Source organism: Oryctolagus cuniculus, chromosome 3 (genome assembly GCF_051225735.1).
Source record: "Oryctolagus cuniculus isolate XC-2025 breed Fujian yellow rabbit chromosome 3, ASM5122573v1, whole genome shotgun sequence".
Classification (NCBI taxonomy): Eukaryota; Metazoa; Chordata; class Mammalia; order Lagomorpha; family Leporidae; genus Oryctolagus; species Oryctolagus cuniculus.
Window position 1 is genome coordinate 75,311,731 of NC_142869.1, and position 23,357 is coordinate 75,335,087.

The 23,357-nt window shown below is 34.8% G+C and overlaps 1 protein-coding gene across 7 annotated transcripts in view; it reads left to right on the top strand.

The window, feature by feature from the left end:
* The window catches only part of LOC100009591 (sodium channel protein type 1 subunit alpha), a 161,567-nt gene that overhangs the window by 120,835 nt on the left and 17,375 nt on the right, over nt 1-23,357 (top strand). For 5 of the 7 annotated variants that reach the window (XM_051848547.3, XM_089329073.1, XM_070070737.2 and 2 more), the window contains 6 exons: nt 153-509; nt 1,764-2,246; nt 14,309-14,429; nt 16,426-16,580; nt 18,079-18,252; nt 20,469-20,591. In XM_051848547.3, the coding sequence (XP_051704507.1) occupies nt 153-509; nt 1,764-2,246; nt 14,309-14,429; nt 16,426-16,580; nt 18,079-18,252; nt 20,469-20,591 (1,413 nt within the window). Of the gene's footprint in view, nt 1-152; nt 510-1,763; nt 2,247-14,308; nt 14,430-16,425; nt 16,581-18,078; nt 18,253-20,468; nt 20,592-21,743; nt 21,790-22,986; nt 23,052-23,357 lie in introns of those variants that run through there. The other 2 variants (XM_089329075.1, XM_089329074.1) reach the window with 2 other exon arrangements.

The window sequence follows — 23,357 nt, forward strand, 5'->3', positions numbered from 1 at the left end:
GTGCCCCTATGGGATGCAGACACTGCAGGCAGAGGCTTACCATATTATGCCACAGCACTGGCCCCAAGAAACTCAGTTTTGGTCATCACTTCTTGGCAAATCTTAATACAATTAATGACCATAATATATATATTAATTATTTTGTTTTCCAGCTCCGAGTTTTCAAGTTGGCAAAATCTTGGCCAACATTAAATATGCTAATAAAGATCATCGGCAATTCAGTGGGAGCTCTGGGAAATCTAACCCTGGTGTTGGCCATAATAGTCTTCATCTTTGCTGTGGTTGGCATGCAACTCTTTGGCAAAAGCTACAAAGATTGTGTATGCAAAATTGCCAGTGACTGCAAACTCCCCCGCTGGCACATGAATGACTTCTTCCACTCCTTCCTGATCGTGTTCCGTGTGCTGTGTGGAGAGTGGATAGAGACCATGTGGGACTGTATGGAGGTTGCTGGTCAAGCCATGTGCCTTACTGTCTTCATGATGGTCATGGTGATTGGAAACCTAGTGGTATGTATGCACTTAAGATATGTATTCAGAAATATGTAAAGAGCATAACAGAATGGTGACCATTTTGTCCAAATCCACCTTGTGAATATTGTTTTTAAAAGATCCTTATTTGGGACATGCTTATATTTTTCAATTGAAAACAAAATCATATAGCAGTATCTCAACTCCACTGTGTCATTCATTTAATCACATTTGTTATATGAATTTCAATGGGATATCATATTGAAGATAGGTCTAAGAGGATACACTGGGAGCATTTTATGAATTTAGAGTTAATGGAGGCAGAAGTCTTTTTTAAAAATAATATATTTAATATCCAAACATACAACAGCAGTCAGGAAAAATATTGATTATCTTAAGGTAAATGGAGCTGCAGATGGTATAGGAACTAGCAACAGTGTTGAAAAATAAGAGGGTGCGAGACAGGGGAGACTGGTTGACATTACTTGACACTATGGGACTAAAAGTGATGACTGCAAGTGTTCATAATAATTATGCCATTTCATTCTCCTTTGTTAGAAAATAACATTTAGTCACTTATGTGATATGACAGACTAGCCAACCTGGGTTGGTCAGTTGTCTAGTGGCTCTAAGTTAAAACGCAGGATAGCTAATCATGCCTGAGATTAGCCTATGGAGTAATCCTTCTCTGTCTTCAACTTAATGCTACTGTTTATAATATACAAATGTATAATTTATTCTAAAAGGAACACAATTAATATGCCAGTCTCATGGAAATACTGTATTTCTCCTAATTAGTCAACAGTGGGGTATGAAATATATGACAGGCTAAGTATGCCTATGTTAAGCCCTTAATCCTCATTGTGAATCATAATGGTGATATTTCAATTAACATCCAATGTAATGTCAACTTTTCCAAAAGAAACTACAAAACATATTTAACTGTATAATTATAACATTAATTATTTCTAAATGTATAATTATTGTATGGTATATATGTTCATGTATATATTTATAAGTCTGTTTTGCATTACTCATACTATTCTAAGGTTGGTTATTCAAATTCTTTATTTTACAAGTGGAAAACTTGATACCAGTACAAATCATGTTTTTGCCTAAGGGTGTTTAGTGAGTAGCTGTTGAGTCAGATCACAAATTCAGGTCACCCATCTTCTAGGTGCTATGCTGTGGTGTTTCTTTCTCATGTAGTTTTAGGACTTATAGTGATAAGTGATCATAACCTTCTCTTCTCTATTTTAGATGAAATTGTAATTAAATTTTATTATTTTCAAGGTCCTGAACCTCTTTCTAGCCTTGCTTCTGAGCTCATTTAGTGCAGACAACCTTGCAGCCACTGATGATGACAATGAAATGAACAACCTTCAAATTGCTGTTGACAGAATGCACAAGGGGATAGCTTATGTTAAAAGAAAAATATATGAATTTATCCAACAGTCCTTCGTCAGGAAACAAAAGATTTTGGATGAGATTAAACCACTTGATGATCTAAACAATAAAAAAGACAGTTGTATGTCCAACCATACAGCAGAAATTGGGAAAGATCTTGACTATCTTAAAGATGTAAATGGAACCACAAGTGGCATAGGAACCGGCAGCAGTGTTGAAAAATACATTATTGATGAAAGTGATTACATGTCATTCATAAACAATCCTAGTCTTACTGTGACTGTACCTATTGCTGTAGGGGAGTCTGACTTTGAAAATTTAAATACAGAGGACTTCAGTAGTGAATCAGATCTGGAAGAAAGCAAGGAGGTAAGATTCTACAGATGTGGAGTAGGTATGATCTTGAATATGTATATATTCATATATATGAGTACAAATACATAGACATATATATTTCTGGTATTTGTGGTAATGTATTTCTCATCTAGATTTTTTTTGCCATCACATAAAATTCTATTTCACAGAGAAACCAAAGATTTAACTCCATGGACATGATTGATAACTTGAAGAATGACATATTAATATGTGAGTTTTCTCATCCTTAGAAAGGTTATTTGTCAGATGGATAGAAAAATGATCCAATGAATGAAAAAATTTGTTCCTAATAATCTGAAAATGAGTGTATTACAACTTTTTAAATAAGAAAACTAGCTCTGCAGGCTTAAGATCACATAACTATTGAGGGGAAGAGCTAAGACTTAGCAACTTTCTTAGAAATACTAAAACTAGTGGTTTTTCTGACTTACTGAGGTTCAACTATTTTGCAAATTTATTTTGGTACAAAAGGAGTACATACTCAGTAGAAACAGCAGCAGGAATTTGGAATATTAATCATTTTCTGAGTTAATGATATGCATTAAAATATTCATATATAATGCTGAACTGCAGCTCTCAGTAAGCCATGTGACCAAAAGGGGAAACTAGTGACACTACAGTGCACTGTGTTGCTAAGCTATGATGTTTGCTAGATTGGATGAATTAAATGCCCTTTATTTTCATCTTATGATAGGTTTATTGGGAGATCACCCCACTGTAAGTAGAGGAGCATCTTTGTAGATCATTCAAAAGAAGTCCAGAAAAAAGCACTTTCACTTCCTATTTAGCATAGCCAGTCTCAAAAACCATAAGATGCCTGCCCTTTAGGAGTACCATAATCTAAATATTTTAAAAATTGATTTCTTTAGATATATTTTTCCTAGGAACACAGTTCTCCTACAATATCACTATGTTCTTTAATTTGCTAATTAGATTTCCAGCTTGGGAATTAAAAATGCAACTTTCCTGAATTTTTGTTTTCTTTCTAACTTTTTTGCATTGTAATAATTTTCTGCTGATCCAATATGTGATGATATGTTATTTCTCTTGTTCCTTTACAGTTAATCATCAATACACATGTTCATGTTTGACATACTATAAAGCAGAATGCAGACTACATTAATTACATTCCTCCATCTTTGCCCTATTCTGGGCAAGTGTTGGGTGAATACTATATTTTCATTTAATAGGAACAATTAAATATTTAGTAAACATAAAGATAATACTGAAGATTGTACTTCTAATATACAGATTGACAAAGAAAGAATCTAAGGCATAGGGGTGACATGCTGTGGGAATTGATGAGTTCATATTTGATTCTTCTAGCTACTCTAGGAATGCTAAATCTCAGCACAATATCTTTTCCTGTAACATTATTGTTGCTTTATTGAGAGTATTTAATAGAGATAATTCTAATTTTTAATGTATGTAGTGTCACTAGAAATATTTACCAGTACACTATGTACACAGTGAAATATTAATACTATTTTTGAAGTTGTAGAGCATCTCACTTATGTAGGGTTGACATACATATATGTAATATACATGAATATATGTATCAATAGTAAATTGCCCAACTTTAAAATTGTACATGCCAGCTTTAAAAATAAGGGCTTGCCAGTGCTGCGGCTCAATAGGCTAATCCTCCGCCTGCAGCGCCGGCACACCAGGTTCTAGTCCCAGTCGAGGCACCGGATTCTGTCCCAGTTGTTCCTCTTCCAGGCCAGCTCTCTGCTGTGGCCCGGGAAGGCAGTGGAGGATGGCCCAAGTCCTTGGGCCCTGCACCCGCATGGGAGACCAGGAGAAGCACCTGGCTCCTGGTTTCAGATCAGCGCCATGCGCCAGCCGCAGCGCGCCAGCCGCAGCGGCCACTGGGGGGGGTGAACCAACGGAAAAAAGGAAGACCTTTCTCTCTGTCTCTCTCTCTCACTGTCCACTCTGCCTATCAAAAAAAAAGTGCTTGGGGTATTATTATTTATTTTTACATGTACACAGACACACACACATTTGTATCAAATGAACATACACTCTGTACACTTTTAATCTTTATTTTCAATTATTTTTGTACCATTTTAATTTGAAGTTCTATTACATTCTATCAGTAAGCTCCCTGTAACAAACCAAGTGGAAAAAAAGAGCATAAACACTATAAAATTAAGTCAGTGAACAGGAAAAAAGCACTTAATCATTTACAGTGAAAGAAATAATGTGGAGTTTTTTGTTTGCTTTGCTTTGTTTTGCTTCACCCTCAAGGTCAAAGTCATTTGCTATAGTAGAGAACATTTTTGAAAAGCAAGAAATATTGCATAAATCCACTGAAGAGGAAAGTGCTCTTTCGATCAGGAATGTAGTTATTAAGTGGTTATTGAATGCTCTGGTGTACAAGCTAAAACGGATGCCTCAGATACATTGTGGTTTATGCATTCTCTGAGCTCACACATGAAGTAATCCTGCCTAAAATATATGAACAACACAAATCACTGTGTAAGTTTACAGTTTAGCTATTAAGAGTTATGTGTGAAGATACATGTATTTTCCAATGAAACAGACCATTTGGAAATTGCCAAATTAAAGGTTCATTAATAATTTAATAAATAGTAAATAGACTAAAAATATTACTTTAAACTCAAAAACTGTGAGAATCAATTGCTTTACTTTCTGAATAAGGAATTTCAAAATAGAATTGAATTTCAATGTAAGCACAAAAAGCAAACAGTTGGCCAGAGGAAGAGACAGACAGCTCCTCCATCCACTGGTTCACTTCCCAAATAGCCACAGCATCTGGGGTTCGGCCAGGCTGAAGCTGGGACTCAGGAAAGTCATCCAGGACTCCCACATGGGTCTCAGAGGCCCAAATACTTGGGCCATCTTCTGCTGCCTTCCCAGGTGCATTAGCAGGGAGATGGATTGGAAGTGAAACAGCTGGGACTCAATTTTACACTTCCATACAGGATCAACCAGCTGTGCCACAAGGCTGGCCCACGGACAAATTTATTCTGAAATAACTAAAATGCTTGTTGAGAATGTTTTGGTTTTACTGTAAATTACTGTTTCATGTGCTAATGCAGATGGGTTCTTCACACATATCCATAGAGCCTTTCTTTCCCTTTTTGTGTAATAGTATTATTATCCCAATCAAGTAATGGACTGAGCTACTTCATCTTTGATTTGAACAATGAGAAATGTAAGAATATATCGATGAAAATACACTGATTATGAGGGTTTCATATGATTTTTAAGTCTTCTTCTAGAGCATTAAGAAACAAGAAGAAGAATTTGAGCATTTCAACAATACAAATAATAAAAGAAATATATCACAATTGTATATATTTCAAAAATTATACTTGCAAAGAATTCTTATTTTCAAGTGCCAATGGAATATTTATATACACTAACTAATACTGGATCTGAAAATAAGCTTCAGTAAATTCAAAATAGTGACATCACATAGGGTTATCTGATCACAATGTTGTGAAACTTGAAATTAATAATAAATTGGTAGAATAATTCTAACCACATGAAAATTAAGAAATATCCTCCTAATTGAATTTTGAGTTAAGGAGCAAATAACATATATAAATGACCATTTTGAAAATAAGAACATTTTATTTCAAAATCTGGGAAATAAGAACAGTCTTTGAATTTCTTAGTATTACTAAAAATGAAAAGAACAAATGAAAGAATGTAACAGATTTTTTTTAATTTGAAAAATCAGAAAAAGAACTAGATAGTGTGAATACAAATATTGAGAGAATTAATGGATTAGCAATGTAGCAGATGATATAAATATAGCATATGATTATTAAGAAAAAACAATCAATAAAATTTATAGATGTCAGCATGGCAGGCAAAACTCTAAGATGACCTCTATTCCATAGCTGTGGCTGACACCTTTGACTGTGAAGGACTATTGGCCTGTGATCATGTTATATTTTCACCAAAAGGAAGATGACACTGGATGGAACCGGCCAAAACAGCTGAACACCTGAAGCATGCAGTGTTTTCTCCTACTGGCCACAGAAGAGGAAGTCAGAGAAATACTCTCTGGCTGGCCCAGGGGAAAGCAACACACATGTTGTAAATGGCACGTGGCAGACATCTGGGAAGAAACTGTGGCCTTTAATTCTGAGAGTGGTTCTTGGTCATTAGGCTAGCAGGAAAGTGGAGGGTACAGTCTTAAAACTGCCAGGAGAGGGTCACTTGGTTAATCCTCCACCTGCGGCACCGGCATCCCATATGGGCGCCAGGTTCTAGTCCCGGTTGCACCTCTTCCAGTCTGGCTCTCTGTGTGGCCCAGGAGGGCAGTAGAGGATGGCCCAGGTGCTTGGGCCCCTGCACCCACATGGGAGACCGGGAGGAAGCACCTGGCTCCTGGCTTCGGATTGGCGTGGCGCCGTCCATAGCGGCCATTTGGGGAGTGAACCAACGGAAGGAAGACCTTTCTCTCTGTCTCTCCCTCTCACTATAACTATATATAGTCTATATATATATGTCTATAACTCTGCCTGTCAAATAAAAAAAAAAAAACTGCGAAGAAATGAGCTCTGCCAATAATATATGTCGAGTGATTGAATATTGCATACAGAGCAAATAGAGAAATTAAATTAAAAGCCCAGCTAAATGTGGTCAGTTTCTCTAAGCTCTTACTTCTTCCTCTCTTTTTGGGCTGCAGAGGATCAAGAGATTTTCCTAGCCACAGGCCCAGAGTATGTCACTCAGCCTGTGCAGGCCTGGCAGCCATACTTACTCTGAGCTCTGTCATATTTTTTCTACCTGAGTCCAGCCCTGCTCCCTTCTTATCATCCCTAATATCACATCTCTCTTGGCTTTAAGACCTTCCAAAAATATCATTTCAAATTACAAAATAATAGGAAGTCAAATAATATTAAAGCTAGAATTTTTAGAGATGATCCTTTCACTTTAAAAGAAGAAACTGTGACCCAAAGAGTTATTTGGGCAAAGGCAAACAGAAAGTAAGAGACTGACCAAGGCCTGGATTTCTTTTCACAATTTATAATTTTTTTCCTATTAGTGTGGCCTGGGCCAGGGAAGGGCTGCAAAGATGAGGTTGTTGGTGACCCGCGGGTGACTAACTTTAAAAAAGGTTGATGATGGAGAGCATATAAGTATCAAAGTCACTTGTTTCAAAAGTCACACCAGCTTCTGGTGGCAGGTGGACTGAAGAAAGGATATGCTGGAGGCCATAGCCTCATTTAGAACCTCTTAGAATAATCAGCTGAGAAATGATGACACAGGGATAGATGTGACTGAGTTGTCTGATTAATAATGCCCACTTATTCCACAGATGAATTACCTTACCAAATGATAATTCATGCATATATTCTACATGCATGCAGATAAAATCAGCAGTTTGCATACTGATTTCTAGCATGTGTTCACTGTTTGCACTCCTGCATCAACTCTTCAGCCTGAGCCACACTTGGAATTCATTATGTATGATTCCTGTTTACACTTGATCAAAGAGGACTAAGATCATAAAGAATCTTACAAAGCAACTTGAATATAACACCTTTCTAGAAATTTATATTTGTACTCCTTTTAAAATAATTTTTCAGAGTTTTATGTTTTAATATATGTATATATTGGTTTGAGGGATATCCTTTTATAAAGTTTATTAAATTTCAATTATTTTTATAGATACAAAACTTTTGTTTTCCAACTGATTTTTCAAATTATGCAAGATTAAATTTTTTAGTTACATTACTTAAAATGGCATAAATTGATTCAAAAATAAGTCTGTTATTCTTGATATGAATACAGTTCCTCTGGAAGAAGCAGCAATTTTCAGGTACACTAGAGAGTAGTCAATTATCTGAACAATTTTGGAACAACATTGGAATAAGTCACTGTGTTTTAGATAAAAACTTGGCAGCAAGCTAATAGAGCTATCTTTTCTTAAAACATCCTTCAAAAAAAAAAAAAGCTTTCTTGGCCAAGCATCATCAATTTGATGTCAATAAGAATGAAGACAGGTTATAATTTTAAAAAGGCAGTATGTGCCCAAAGAGTTGTGAAAATCAAGTGTTGAAGATGGTTTAGTGCCATGGCTCACTAGGCTAATCTGCCTGTGGCGCCAGCACACTGGGTTCTAGTCCTGGTTGGGGCGCTGGATTCTGTCCCAGTTGCTCCTCTTCCAGTCCAGCTCTCTGCTGTGGCCCAGGAAGGCAGTGGAGGATGGCCCAAGCTTGGGCCCTGCACCCGCATGGAAGACCAGAAGGAGGCACCTGGTTCCTTGCTTCTGATGCACAGCACGGTGGCCGTAGCAGCCATTTGGGGAGTGAACCAACAGAAGGAAGTCCTTTCTCTCTCTCTCTCTCTCTAACTCTGCCTGTCAAAAAAAGGAAAAAAGAAAAAGAAAAAGCGATTATTGTTTTTCCATCAACTATGGGAAGAAATAACTTTCATGATCCAAAGTTGGAAACATTAAGTTCACTTTGACTAAAGCATAGCACCTATCAAGGACAGATTCCAAAGATTTGTTTGGAAAGCTAACTTGATCTAGCTATGTCAGCTGAAGCAGAGCACATCCATTCATTCACCAAACACTTATTGCGCACCTAATATATGCTAAACTTGTGGTCCATTAAGGTCAGAGTTGAATGAATGTAGCCATTTTTATTTGTAGTTCTCCAGATAAGACATGATGAGAATAACAAGTTTAAAGGCATTTGGAAGATGTGGCTGAGAGATATTTCAGAGGTAGAATTAAGCAAATTTGACTTTTGACTACTGTCAATATTTGAAACAAGTAATAGTAAACAAGACACTGACTCTTACTGTGAAAGAACTGATATTGTGAACAACCAGAAACATAGTTGAGAGTAATTTTAAGATAGAAAAAGCAGGCCGGCGCCGCGGCTCACTAGGCTAATCCTCCGCCTAGCGGCGCTGGCACACCGGGTTCTAGTCCCTGTCGGGGCACCGGATTCTGTCCCGGTTGCCCCTCTTCCAGGCCAGCCCTCCGCTGTGGCCAGGGAGTGCAGTGGAGGATGGCCCAGGTGCTTGGGCCCTGCACCCCATGGGAGACCAGGAAAAGCACCTGGCTCCTGGCTCCTGCCATCGGATCAGAGCGGTGCACCAGCCGCAGCGCGGCGGCCGCGGCGGCCATTGGAGGATGAACCAACGGCAAAAGGAAGACCTTTCTGTCTGTCTCTCCCTCTCACTGTCCACTCTGCCTGTCAAAAAAAAAAAAAAAAGATAGAAAAAGCAAATCATTACTTTAATTAAAAGCATGTTGACTTTGATTGTTACATTCCTACAGTTATTTCAAATAGATGGCAAAAAATTATTTATATTGCATAAGAAATGTTTGCACATTAATTTGTACATATCTGTAGGATCACTTATCTATACCTGGGAATTTTCCAAGAACAGATCTTCCACTGGAATACTAATAAGAGGCATCTACTTACACCTTAAAATTTCTAAAATATAGATTGACTCCCAACTGTATACATTAAAGGGAAAGCATACTTAGAATATTGGTAACTGCTAATATATTACAGAGTTGGGTTAAAAGCAGAAAAACTTATTTTAAGGAATGTTCTTAAGAGTGAAGTTGGAAATATATTGTCAGCAGCCCTTTCATATGGAGAAAGTCTAACCAGTAACAATTTATTTTACCATCATCCAAGAAAACAATCAGGGATGGTTATTTAGAGAGCAGAAAGGAAATAAAATTAGTTTTATATATTACTCTAGGTTCATATCCTTAACCTCAGAGCTCATAGTCCCTGATTTAAGAACTGAAATCTAAGTGATTGATAAGCATATGTAATAATAGAAACAAAGTTTGATATGGAACCCATATTTATATTTTGACACTATGTGTAAAGATCTGTGCTAAACAAAAACTATATATATCCAAAAACAAAACTATGTTTATCTAAAAACTTGAAAACTTTTCAAGTAATATTTTTAAAAATTTCCCTATGAGTTAAAATAATACCATATGAGTTAAAATAACAAGTTAAACAATACCTATGAGTTAAAATAATACCTATCAAAGGGTTTTATTACTGTCCTCAACTTAGTATTAGATATTTGCTTTATAGCAAATATATAATAATGGCAAATTACTATAAGCAAAAATTAAGCATATCTCATGCCTACAGCTGACAAATGTTAGCTTGCTGCACCTGATGAAATAATTTTATGAAAATACTGAGTAGTCATATTCTAAAAAATTCTTTTCTTCTGTGGTGCAAGTGGTCACTTTTTTCTTTAGTCTACCTCCAAAATTGAATCATAGAAGCTCGTATGTTAAGCTAATCCTGATATTTTTTCCTATGGATTATTTTCATTTTTGAATTGATGAAAAGCTTTTAAGTGCATGAGATCATTGATTGCATAGGAGACAAAGCATGGGCTTTTGGCTCAAAAATAATTATCTCAAATCTTGGCTTTCTCACTTACTAGCTATAAAACTTGAGAAACTTACCTAACCTTTCTGAGTCTTAGCTTTGTCATCTGTAAATTGAGAAAAATAACACCAACCACATAGACTCAAAGCGTTAGAATAAAATGAAATAACGAGGTGCTGACTTTGTGGTGTAGTGGGTTACGCTGTGGTCTGCCACACTGTCATCCCATCTGGGCACCACTGCAGTTCTGCCTGCTTCACTTCCAAATCCAGCTCCATGCTAACTGTGCTTGGAAAAGCCGCAGAAGACGACCCAAGTGCTTGGGCCCCTGCACCCACTTGGGAGATCCAGAAGAAGCTCCTGGCTCTTGGCTTCGGAATGGCCCAGTGCCACCCATTGCACCTATTTGGGGAGTGAACCAGTGGATGGAAGACCTCTCTCTGTTTCTCCCTCTTTCTCTCTCCCTCCCCATCTGACTGTCTCTCTATAACTCTGCCTTTCAAATAAAGAAACAAATCTAAAAAGATAATGAGTAAAATACATTTTTTGCCTGATACAACACCAGGCAAAATAGCACTTAAATGAAAATGAACTGCTCATTAGCTTCTCATTTTGTTTATAATTGAAACCCCATATTGTTTAAGGGGAAACTTCTATTTGAACACTCTTTTATTTTTATTTTGCATGTCTTGATATAGGCTAGAAAGAATATGTGTGATCAGAACTAGTAGATAACAGTTATGTGCACAGCAAACTATATTTACAATTAAAATTAACTTTATCTGAATGCCTTTCCACACACGAGTTAATGCACAGGAAACAATATCCTCTCTGCTTCTCAGTATCAGTGAAATGTGCTAAACTGCTCTAATCCCTTTCATTGATTATTATATTAAGAAAAGGCATCATTCAAGAGATTTCTACAGTAAAGAACAAGGATGATAATGAAATGTTGGCTACATGTTCTCATAAATTGTGGAATAAATTTTTAATGCCACTGGAAAATGTCAATAAAGGACATTTTTATGATGTTAAGTCCCTTGTTGAAGTGGCAAAGCTCAGAGGGTGTAGGCCTATCACTTCAATGCCAAATGATGAATCTCTCTAATGTTGAGTAAAAGACATAAGGATTTCTTCAGAAGATCATATTATACTATGAATGGTTTAATTGAAGTTTATGACTGAAGTGCTGCATTTGATGATTCTTTTCATCAGAGGAAGAAACAAATTCAGTAAAAATGTCAGAACAGAATATAAGGCTATTCAGAGCAAAATGCAACCAAAAAGTTGATTAAAATATATTTGTTATTCTATCCAATATTTAACAGCTAAATTTCTAGCTTTTGAATGTGGCATTCAGGCCATGTTAAAATTTGTTGGGAGGTTAAAATTAGTCCTCAGTGAGAAATCTTTTTGCAGTCTCAGAGATCATCTTCTACCAGAATGTTCACCGCAATAACAGAGATACCATATTATTATACATCCTAATGAACTGTAATTCTGAGTTAAGTTTTTCTGTCTAAATGAAATTAAAAGAGAAGGGAAGAAATCAACTCATTGTGGACCCAGATATATAAGCTTTCTGTCTGAGCAAATATAAACAGTCTGGTTTAAATTTCCCCAAATTATCAATGCTCTCCCAGTGTATTAATCAGCTTGACCTCAGAATAGCAAGTAGCTGAGAGGAGCTACTTAGCAAGGAAGAATGTCTATTTCAGACTGTGGTTTTCAGGCTCACAGTCCAAGATCAGGTGGCTTCTCTAGTCTGATGTCTGTGAAGGCAGTGAATGGCAGAACAGATAAAAAGGAAGGTCATATGGTGACCTAGGAAGCAGAAAGACAAGGATATGCCCCATACAAATCACCGTGATTCAATCACGGGGCTCCTCCCCGGCAACGTAATCTAATCACTTCCCAAATCCTCTAACTTCAGACACCTTAATTATATTTGTATACCATTAACACAAGACTTTGGAGTTTAAACTTCTCCCTATGTTGGGGAGCTACATCATCTTCAAACTATAGCACCTGTGTATGTGTATATGTAAATTCTTATTGATAATTTCATTATAATGTTTCATTTCTATTATTTCAAATCATATGCTAATGGATTGAATGGATTGTTGAATGTCTCTTAGATGTTCTGCATAAAACTAAAGTTCAGAAAACACTATATTAGAGTTGAAAGCTCAAAAAAAGAATACAGATGTTTTAGTCATCAGTGAATGCCTAGTACCTAACAATTTTTGGTGTTCAATAAATATTAGTTGAATAAATTACTGAATGAATTATTCTCATCAAAATTTAAAAGCTAGTTTTCTGGTCTTTAGAAAGAATATTCATAATTTGTTCCTACGTTATGTGGTAAGTTAGTATTTTTGTTACTTCTGCCATATTTTTCTTCAGAGAACTATGAAAGGAGAAATGTGTGTCCCATTCTATTGTGAAAATACAAGGGATTATGTTGATGATGTTTAACAGGATTTCCTTCCTTCCTAAATTTCACATAGCATATTAGCATAATCATTACTTGTCAGGGGAACTGAATTTTCCCACACATCTTTCTGAAAAGATTTATTTACTTATTTATTTGAAAATCAGAGTTAGCGAGAGAGAAAGACACAGAGATTTTTCATCAGCTGGCTCACCCCTCAGATGAGGCCAAGTCTGGGTCAGGCTGAAGCCAGTAGCCAAGAGCTGCATTCAGATCTCCCACATGAGTGTCTAGGGCCATCCTCTGCTGCTTTTTCCCACGTCACTAGCAGGGAGCTAAATAGGTAGTGGAGCAGCAGGGGCACCCATATGGGATGCTGGCATTCCAGATGGTGGTTTTATACACTGTGTCACAACGGCAGCCCTTCCCACACAGAATTTACTGATGTTATGTTACAGCACCTCAGGCTTTAACATATTTTCCAAAAATTGAAATTGCTTAATATTTATTAAATTTTTATGTACATTTTTGCCTATTATATGAAAAGTCTTCAACGTTCATAGAAATGTGAATTATGAAAATTTATGAATGGATTTCAAAAAATTATTGCATCAATATAAACTAAACTTTGAATTTGGTTTTCCATGAACTTCAAGTAACTTCATTTAACAACTTCTGTGCAAAGAGTACATGGAATAGACAAACAGTAACACATTTATAATAAATAGTTTTGAATACCCTAACTCTGAATTGTGATCACCTTAATCATGAAAATATTTTAAACATCTAAAATGACAGAAAGAAATAGGTAGTATTTGCTCATGAATAAGACATAAAGAATTATCTGAAGTCAAACATTAACATGAAGAAGATCCTAATGAAAGTTTATCCTTCTAAGGCAGGTATTCTGTTCCTCTGCTACTCCCTTCCTCACTCCCCTCTTCTTTTTCCTCTCTTACCTCTTACTAGTCCTTCTCCACCTTCTCTGATTCCTAGTACACTGGTTAGATCAGGACAAGTCGCTAATGACCTAGTAGTCTGCTTTCATACTTTTATGATAAAAGAGTTAGCACAGGCAACAACTTTATTTTTCCTCTCGTTGAATCTCTCCTTTTTGAAACTTAAAATATAACTTTCCTCAAGAGGAATGCAAGATAAATGTACAATAAGGAACTTTTGATACGCCACCTGTTACCAACATAAAAGGAATTTATTTGTCATGTCCGTGTCATGTTCAGAAACTTAATGAAAGCAGTAGCTCATCGGAAGGCAGCACTGTGGACATCGGCGCACCTGCAGAAGAACAGCCTGTGGTAGAACCAGAAGAAACCCTAGAACCTGAAGCTTGTTTTACCGAAGGTAAAAAAAAAATGACGCTTGTACTACTCCTTCCTTTCTAGAGCACAGTCTTTTCAACTGTTGGCCACTCAAAATGTATCACATAGAATTGAATAAAATTTATTAATTAATCCATTTAAATTACAACACTGACAAAAAGAATTCAAAATCTTGTGTTGTGCTTGGATCTTTGCCCATTACATGGAAAGAATCATGAACATGGAGAAAGATATTTAACGTAATCAAAATGTGAAGCACTTAGAATTTTTCAAAGAAACATTTTCAAAGAATTTAGCAATATGTTGGAATTGTAAACAATAATCTGAATTCTCATGCTTGAAATTTATGCTAAAAGGTAACTTTGTGACTATTGAAACTAAAGGCATTGCAAGTACTAAACCATGTTTTAAAATGAAAGTATAATTTTCCATGGCTAGTTGGAAGAAATGGAAAAAAAGCACTGCCTTTGATATTGAGTACCTAAATGATACTTAGTTAATCCTGATGTAATACAGGCAATAGATATAAGATATTTGTTTTATTCCATAACTAATATTTCCATGTTCTGATTTCCTTGGGTTTTGAGTTTTGAAGATAGATAAATACATATTTGCAGATTTCCTATTTGGCATTCTTTTCCTGATAGTCCTAAAACATCTTCAGTCTTCCTCTGTTCCAAATATTAAATATACAAATGACTAAAAACTACCTTTGTCCTCTGATCATGATGGAAACAATTTTTATTCCCCTGGAAAATTGTAAAAAATATATCCATTTAATTCAGGGTGTAATGAATCACATGTTATCTTATAAAATTGCTTCACTTTTATACTTTTACAGTTTTCTTTACTATCTTCATTTTCCCTCTCTGTTATTCTTTTTTATTTTTTATTTTTTTAGTTTTTATTTAATTAATGCATTTTTTTCATAAATAAAACTTTAGGAATATAGCGGTTCTTTCCCACTACTCCCCCCACCCCACTCCCATCCCACGTGCCTCTCCCTGGCCCATCTCCTTCTTCATTATGGTTCATTTTTAGTTTGACTTTATATACAGAAGACCAACTCCATGCTAAGCATAGACTTCAACAATTTGCACCCATGCACACACAACATATAGAGTACAGTTTGGGGAGACAATTTGCAGTCAATTCTCATATTACAGTTCATAAATAAAATACTAGAAATGAAAATTATTTTATTCTTTTTCCTTAGATCCTTCTGTTTTTTCTTTCCTTCTTCCCTCCATCTGTCCCTTCTTTCCTACTTCCCTTCCTTTTTCCATTGCTTCCATTTCTTATTCTTTCTCATTTTTCTTGGAAGACACCTTTCCTTTTTGCCTTGGGAAAGGATTCTTTTTTTATACATCTTCTCTTGAGAATTAGAATGTCAATTTATTTATTTAGCTATCCTCCAATGTGCTTTCAAAGGCCTCAGAGATATCTGTTGACTTAATTCTGATGTTAGAGTAAGTGAAAGCAGTGTGAGGAAGTCAATGACAAAACTGTGATAAACCACAATTGAGAAGACTAAATTTTGAAAATGATATAAACCCTTTAAGAACACCAGAAGAACACCATTTATACCTAAATGGTAACAAACAGAGTATGGTTGGACATTAGGGATGTTTTTATTATAAGTCCTCTTTAAAATGACAGCTTTTTGTTTATTATTATTCATTTCCATTTTGAAATTCTTTATAGAGCAACTTCAACAGAGTGCGATAGGATAATCTTGTACAAGGCAAAGCTACTTTATTTGTAATTAATTAACTCTTGAGGGGCAATAATACTGTGAGGCAGAAAAGGCAAATATTAGCTATGAAACCATTTAAAGAGGTAGAGTAATTTTCATAATGACACAGCTAATGAATGTGCTGTGAGTAGTCCAGGCTTGGAGTTTTTCTAGCATGCTGGAGATGACCATAGTCAAAAAGAGGTGAAACAGGGACATGCCAAGGGATGCCATGAGGGCAGAAGAATTATTTTATCTACTCCTTTTTATATTATACTTTCAGGCTGTGTACAAAGATTCAAGTGTTGTCAAATCAGTGTGGAAGAAGGGAGAGGCAAACAGTGGTGGAACCTGAGAAGAACATGTTTCCGAATAGTTGAACATAACTGGTTTGAGACCTTCATTGTGTTCATGATTCTCCTTAGTAGCGGTGCTCTGGTGAGTGAATATTAAGCAAAGTTCTACAATATTAAATTTTAGAATCTTGTAATATGTTTGACTTATTAATTTATTCTACTTAATTGTCTTGGTACCCAACACCTGCTTAATTATTCCACTTCACATTTTCTAGACTGTAGACTGTATAACATGTGCTTCTGGACTCACTTTCACTATCCAAATATGAATTTCTAATACATTACTATTTTTGTTAATTACCAAGTAGTCCAGAAATTTTGGCCCTGTACCTTATTCATAAACAAAAAATACAAATATTCAATTACTTATAGCTTTATAAGAAAATAATCCCGGGAACTACAATGTAGCTAATGGAAGTCCTATGGGAATATACGGTATCTGGATTCTGATGAAATTTGTTTCTGAATAGCATTATTATGTTTATCTGTTTATGGATCGTCAATAAGTCCGTTGGGATCACTCCTCTGTCTCTTTGCAATTATGTTCACTATTCCTGTGCTACTCAGGAAAAAAAATGAATGTTGGTAACAATAAATATTGGGCAGCATGCCTAAGTGATTCATTTAAAGACTGGTTTCCCTTTATAAGAAGGTGTTCATTTCATCAGAATCAATTTATATTTATATAAAAATCATTTATAAAAATATAACATATTAAGTAGCAACGACACAAAGGGAGTACTTAAGCTATAAGATTGATACAGAGATTCATAGAGGGATGGAGATAGAATACCTTATGATTACTTAAAGTTTCTTCAACTTCAGTTCTTAGTTCTAAGATAGGCTTATAGTTTCCTGCAGATTTCTGTGATACTATAAATCTTCACATGCTCTTGTTAGACAAGAAATAATATTTCACCAATGAAATATATATAGTATTAAGAGAAGTTCATATTAGAAGAGGACATATTAGGATTTACCTGAAAAATAAAGTCCTCATTGTCATACTGTATCTCCACAGAAAAATATAACTTATTAACCAAAAGAAGAAAGAAAAAGGAAGGAGATAAAGTCAATTACTTAGTAAAATTGGGCCATGAGCTGATCAATCATGTTTCTGCTTTATAATAACATAAGGTTTCATTTTTATTTATTTCTTCAACCTTCTTTCTATGTAAAAAGAAAAAAGCAGCAGAAAGAAAACAAAATGAAACAAAAATAATATATAACTTTGAGTTAGGGTGACTGTATTCAAATATAACATCATGAACAATGTCCTAAACGAATATGACATCAAGAATTGTGTACTTGAATTTATATATATGAAATACATGAAACATGTATACTTTAAATAAAATTTAAAAATGAAAACATTTAAAATGGTATTTTTATGAATTCATTATATGGCTTAAGGGACAATCAAGCAATAGATTTGGGGAGCAGAGGAAACAAAGATAAAATATTAAAAAATGTGTCCTAAACAAATAAAATTAAATAATTAGAATTGGAATTGACCTCTTTCTCTATCTTATAATATCAGTGGAAAATTAACTGGAATGTGAAATTTTTTTGCTTTACAGGCATTTGAAGATATATATATTGATCAGCGAAAGACAATTAAGACTATGTTAGAATATGCTGATAAAGTTTTCACTTACATTTTCATTCTGGAAATGCTTCTAAAATGGGTGGCATATGGCTATCAAACATACTTCACCAATGCCTGGTGTTGGCTGGATTTCTTAATTGTTGATGTAGGTATCTTTGATCTCTTTATCTTTCATCAAGACAGTTTGTCTTAATTATATTCTAATTCTACAATAGTGAATATCTGGCTACTCTTTTGGTAACAAGATCTGCTACTTAACCAATAAACTCATCCATGAAATGACAATGAAATCTTTGGAAGACATGGGTTAATTTAGTACTATTTTATTTTATTTATTTTTGCCAGGCAGAGGTAGACAGTGAGAGAGAGAGAGACAGAGAGAAAGGTCTTTCGTTGGTTCACTCCCCTAATGGCTGCCATGGCCGGCTGCACTGATCCGAAGCCAGGAGCTGGGTGCTTGTTCCTGGTCTCCCATGCAGGTACAGGGACCCAAGCACTTGGGCCATCTTCCACTGCCCTCCTGGGCCACAGCAGAGAGCTGGACTGGAAGAGGAGCAACCAGGACTGGTACCCGGCACCCCAACCAGGACTAGAACCCGGTGTGCTGGCGCCGCAGGTGGAGGATTAGCCAAGTGAGCCATGGCGCTGACCAATTTAGTACTATTTTAAAATAGCATTGTGTGGATGGACTGTATGGTGGTTAACTAGAATAAAAGGCTATTTAAGAAAAAGAACACATCAGCAGTTTGCAGGCAAAGAGATGGAATAGGGGACTTCATGGGGGTTGTTGTTTATGTTCCTTAACCTGTGAATCAGACAGACTCAAGTTTGTGTCCTATCCCACTATTTATTGGCTTTATACCACTAAATAAGTTGCTTAGTCCATGACTCTGTCTACTGTTGATACTATTTCTACAATATTAAATGCATAAAATACTAACTACTTACTTAAGATAAATAAAGGGCAGATTAAGTTGATTATAACTTCATTATGGGAAGTAAGTTATTCAGGATACAGGAAAAGAGATGATAGTTTTCCTAGAACATAGATGGTATTCATAGCTAGCCTTTCATAGAATTTGGACACTCAATGATTATGACTTCATTTACCTTAAGGCAAAGTGGCTGACTTCCAGAAGTGTTAACTTGAAAACTAAATGTCATCTTTCTTTTTTTTTTCAGTATTATTTATTTATTTGAAAGGTAGAGTAGATCATTATATTATTATTACAGATTGGTTTTTAATATTCTGAAATATCTTACAAAGATAATTCCATAGAGAATTTTATAGCTATACAATATTTATTTTCTTTTTTTATATATATATATTTTTTTATTTTTGCCAGGCAGAGTTAGACAGTTAGAGAGAGACAGAGAGAAAGGTCTTCCTTCTGTTGGTTCACTCCCCTAATGGCTGCTGCGGCCGGTGCTGCACTGATCCGAAGCCAGGAGCCAGGTGCTTGCTCCTGGTCTCCCATGCAGGTGCAGGGACCCAAGAACTTGGGCCATCCTCCGCCGCTCTCCCAGGCCACAGCAGAGAGATGGACTGGAAGAGGAGCAACCGGGACCAGTACCCGGCGCCCCAACCAGGACTAGAACCCGGGGTGCCAGCGCCACAGGCGGAGGATTAGCCAAGTGAGCCATGGCGCCGGCCAATATTTATTTCAATATTCTATTTTAATTATTTCCTGAATTATAGTCTAAAAATGAAAATTTTTCAAAAATAATGTCCAATATGTGTGGAATTGTCTAGTTTTAGCCATTCTTATACCAAAGAAATTACAATCCTGCTTGGATATGAAGTTTTTGTAAATACTTGGAGAGTTATATACCTAAGATTTTAAAATATTATATATACTTGTGGGATATTATGCGATTTTCACACATGTATACATCATGTACTAACAAGTGTAAGCCTATCTCCCAGTTAACATTTCTTTATGATGAAAACATTCAAAATCATTTCTTCTGTTTTTTCTATAGAAAAATATACTACATTTGGATTTTGTAACTAAGCATAGGCAACAATCTAAATTCAGCAGCAACTTAATGAAATAAAGGAGGAAAAACCACTGATCTTTTCTTGTACCTGTTTTGTTCCTTTATTTTATTAATTTTATCACTTTTCTATTTAAAAATTTATTAGAGAAATTTATAAGTTGCATGGCCTTTAATCTGTTTTGTTCAACTATCTTTTAACTGATGAAACAAAATATCTGCTTAAATTTTTAAGAGGTTGAATCAAAATATCTAAGCATTCAAATACTAAATAATTATAGGGAAATTTGTATTTTTGTATCATAAAGTACATATTGAATGAGACAACAATTTCATTTATTGCTATTATCTGTCTGTGTGCAGGTTTCATTGGTCAGTTTAACTGCAAATGCCTTGGGTTACTCAGAACTTGGTGCCATCAAATCTCTCAGGACGCTAAGAGCTCTGAGACCCTTAAGAGCCTTATCACGATTTGAAGGGATGAGGGTAAGGAAAAGGAAAGAACCCAGAATAGTACATATAGTCAAAAATAAATTAAATTGAACTTAGAAAAAGGAAAGGACATGCATGCAAAAGGAATGGCAAATTCTTGCAAAATTGCTACTTTATCTTTTTATCTGTTGCATATTTACTTCTAGGTGATATGCAAGAGAACTTAGGCTTCTCTTGAAATGATATATATCATTTATCTGCTGTGCTCATTAAAATGACTTTATTTCCTAATCCACCTTGGGAGTTTCCTTAAAAACTCTGTGTAATGATCTACTAAGAATAAAGTAAATTCTGTATCATGTACTTGTATTATGTGAAGTCCTATCTATGAGTTTTATTGAAAAGAATATGAATCACACACATGCCTAAGTAAGAGTAAAGGAAAAAACAAGTACGATTGTCAAAATTTTTGTCTGTATAATGCCAAAATTTGCATTACTTATATATATTTAGCTGTAGTTATTAAACATTGACTGTATTTTAAACTTTTAAAATACTTGTTTAAGATAATTTCAATGTATAACTTTACTTATCATAATTTTTGTAAATAGTAGCACTAACTGAAAGATCATATATAAATCTACACTTTTTTGTAACAATAAAGACAAAACATTCTGTCATAATGAACAAAGATATTTTTACTATTAACATTAACCTTAGCTTAAAATCTCATTCATTATCATCACACAAAATTTTATGTTGCCACTTTTAAAGAAACATTCAACTATTCCTTCATGATTCATAACAGATTAGAAATTGTGTCCTTTTTAACTTTACTTTTCATGCTTTTTTAAAAAATTATGAAGTATTAATTCACATAAGATGTATGAAAAAGTGCTATGTTTTAAAATTTCAAAATTTCTCTTATCAAAACAAAGCTATTGAATTGTGTGATTCCAATAGAAAACATTCTTTTGTTGCCTAAGGTTTTTAGAAACTAAGCTGTACTGGTATTGCAGACTTCTATTTGCCTTTTATAGTTCATCTGTAGCCTTGCATTCTCTTCTAAATTAAAATTTATTATAAATGTTACTTTTTAAGAACTTGAGACATGTCATCAATTTCCCTAATCTATGTGGAAACTTTTTCCTCATTAGAAACAACTCAACACAATATAATAAAAATAGTATCTTTTATTTCTCACAGAGATCCTCACATTTTCACTAAGATGTTATCAGAAATTCTCCCCAGGGTATGTAAAAATTAAGTTTATTTTCCAATTAATTTGTCACACTTTCCTTTGTTTCAGAGGGGCAGTTTCAGCTCCAGAGAAAAATATCATTTTCATACATTCTGTTTCAAAATTTGTTGCTTGAATCAAAATAATACATCTTTAAAGTCTACTGAAATCTGAACAATGCTAAACATTTGTAGCTGTTTCAAATATTTTGAATATGACTTTTCAGAAGTTTATGAGATCCATGAGTCAATGCTCAGATATTTCCACATAGTACACACTTATTTCCAAAATCAAGTTGGATGTATTGGCCTAATTTTGATATTTACAGAAATAATTTTATCTATATAATTATTTATCAATAGTGATTTTTATGTTATAGGAAGAATTCAGTTTTTGAAATTTGAAGTTTTAAAAACATAAACTCCTTATAAATACTGACGTGATAAAATTGGTCATTTAATTATGAATGGGGATCCTTACATCATAATGACAGTATGGAGACAGCACTAAAATCACTGTTCTCGTCAACACCTGTTTGGCATTGTAGAGTCAAAATCACTGTATGACTTATTGCTATCTTTTTTTGTTTGTAAATTTGAATTTTTCTTATAAAGATATAATCATGAATGATAGTTAAGTTGAAGAAAATAATGATGATTATGATTGAGAAGATTGGAATAGATTCAGAAACTCTCATTTATTTTTTTCCCCAGCAGCATAAAACTGCAATTGCTGTGTCAAAGCATAAATCAGGCACTCATTTTATTTTGTTCTGTTACTTTTTCAAAGCATGTGCTTTTATGCAACATTATTGACTAAAGCATGTTGTTCAGTGCTTGATAAGAAGTTAGAAGTATAAATAAATATCATCACGTTGCACTTTGTGTTTTGCATGTTTTATGCACATTTCTGGCTGACAGCTTTTAAACATTTATTGTATTTCAAATTTCCAGTCCAATTTTTTTCAACTTGTAAAATTTAACTGAGTGAATTGGTGTCGTGAATGTCTAGGGTAAAATAAAATTTGTATTTAAATTTGTATTTTTTTAATTTCCTATTCTAGGAAATCTTAAATACATTCTTTTTCAAAAGAACTCAAGTCTTGATAGGGAAACAGACAGAGAGCATCATATACAAGAAGTAACACCAAATGTTCTGTCATATCAGATTTCTAACTAATAACAAACTATATATTTCTATTTTATATAGGATAATCTTGCTCCAACTTGGATGGGGTGGAGCGCTGGTTCCTCCCCCTCAGCCCTTTATTATGGGTACTGTATTACCCCTTTTGCTACCTTTAATCCTTGCACTGTGACTTATGTGTAGTGGGTTGAGGGAGGGATTGGGAAGGGTACTATTGCACCACAGTAGGGACCATATAGTATTTACAATCTAATCCCCTATTTTCATTTGTCTTAAATTTCTTTTCAGAAAAAAAAAAAAGACATTGTGCATTATCCTTTGTGGATTTTAACACCAATGCTTGAAATCTTTGTTAAATGTCACTGAATATGATTTAGCTATGTGTACACTGAGTTATCCAATCATGGGGAGATTATTTGATTGATGAGGGTGGT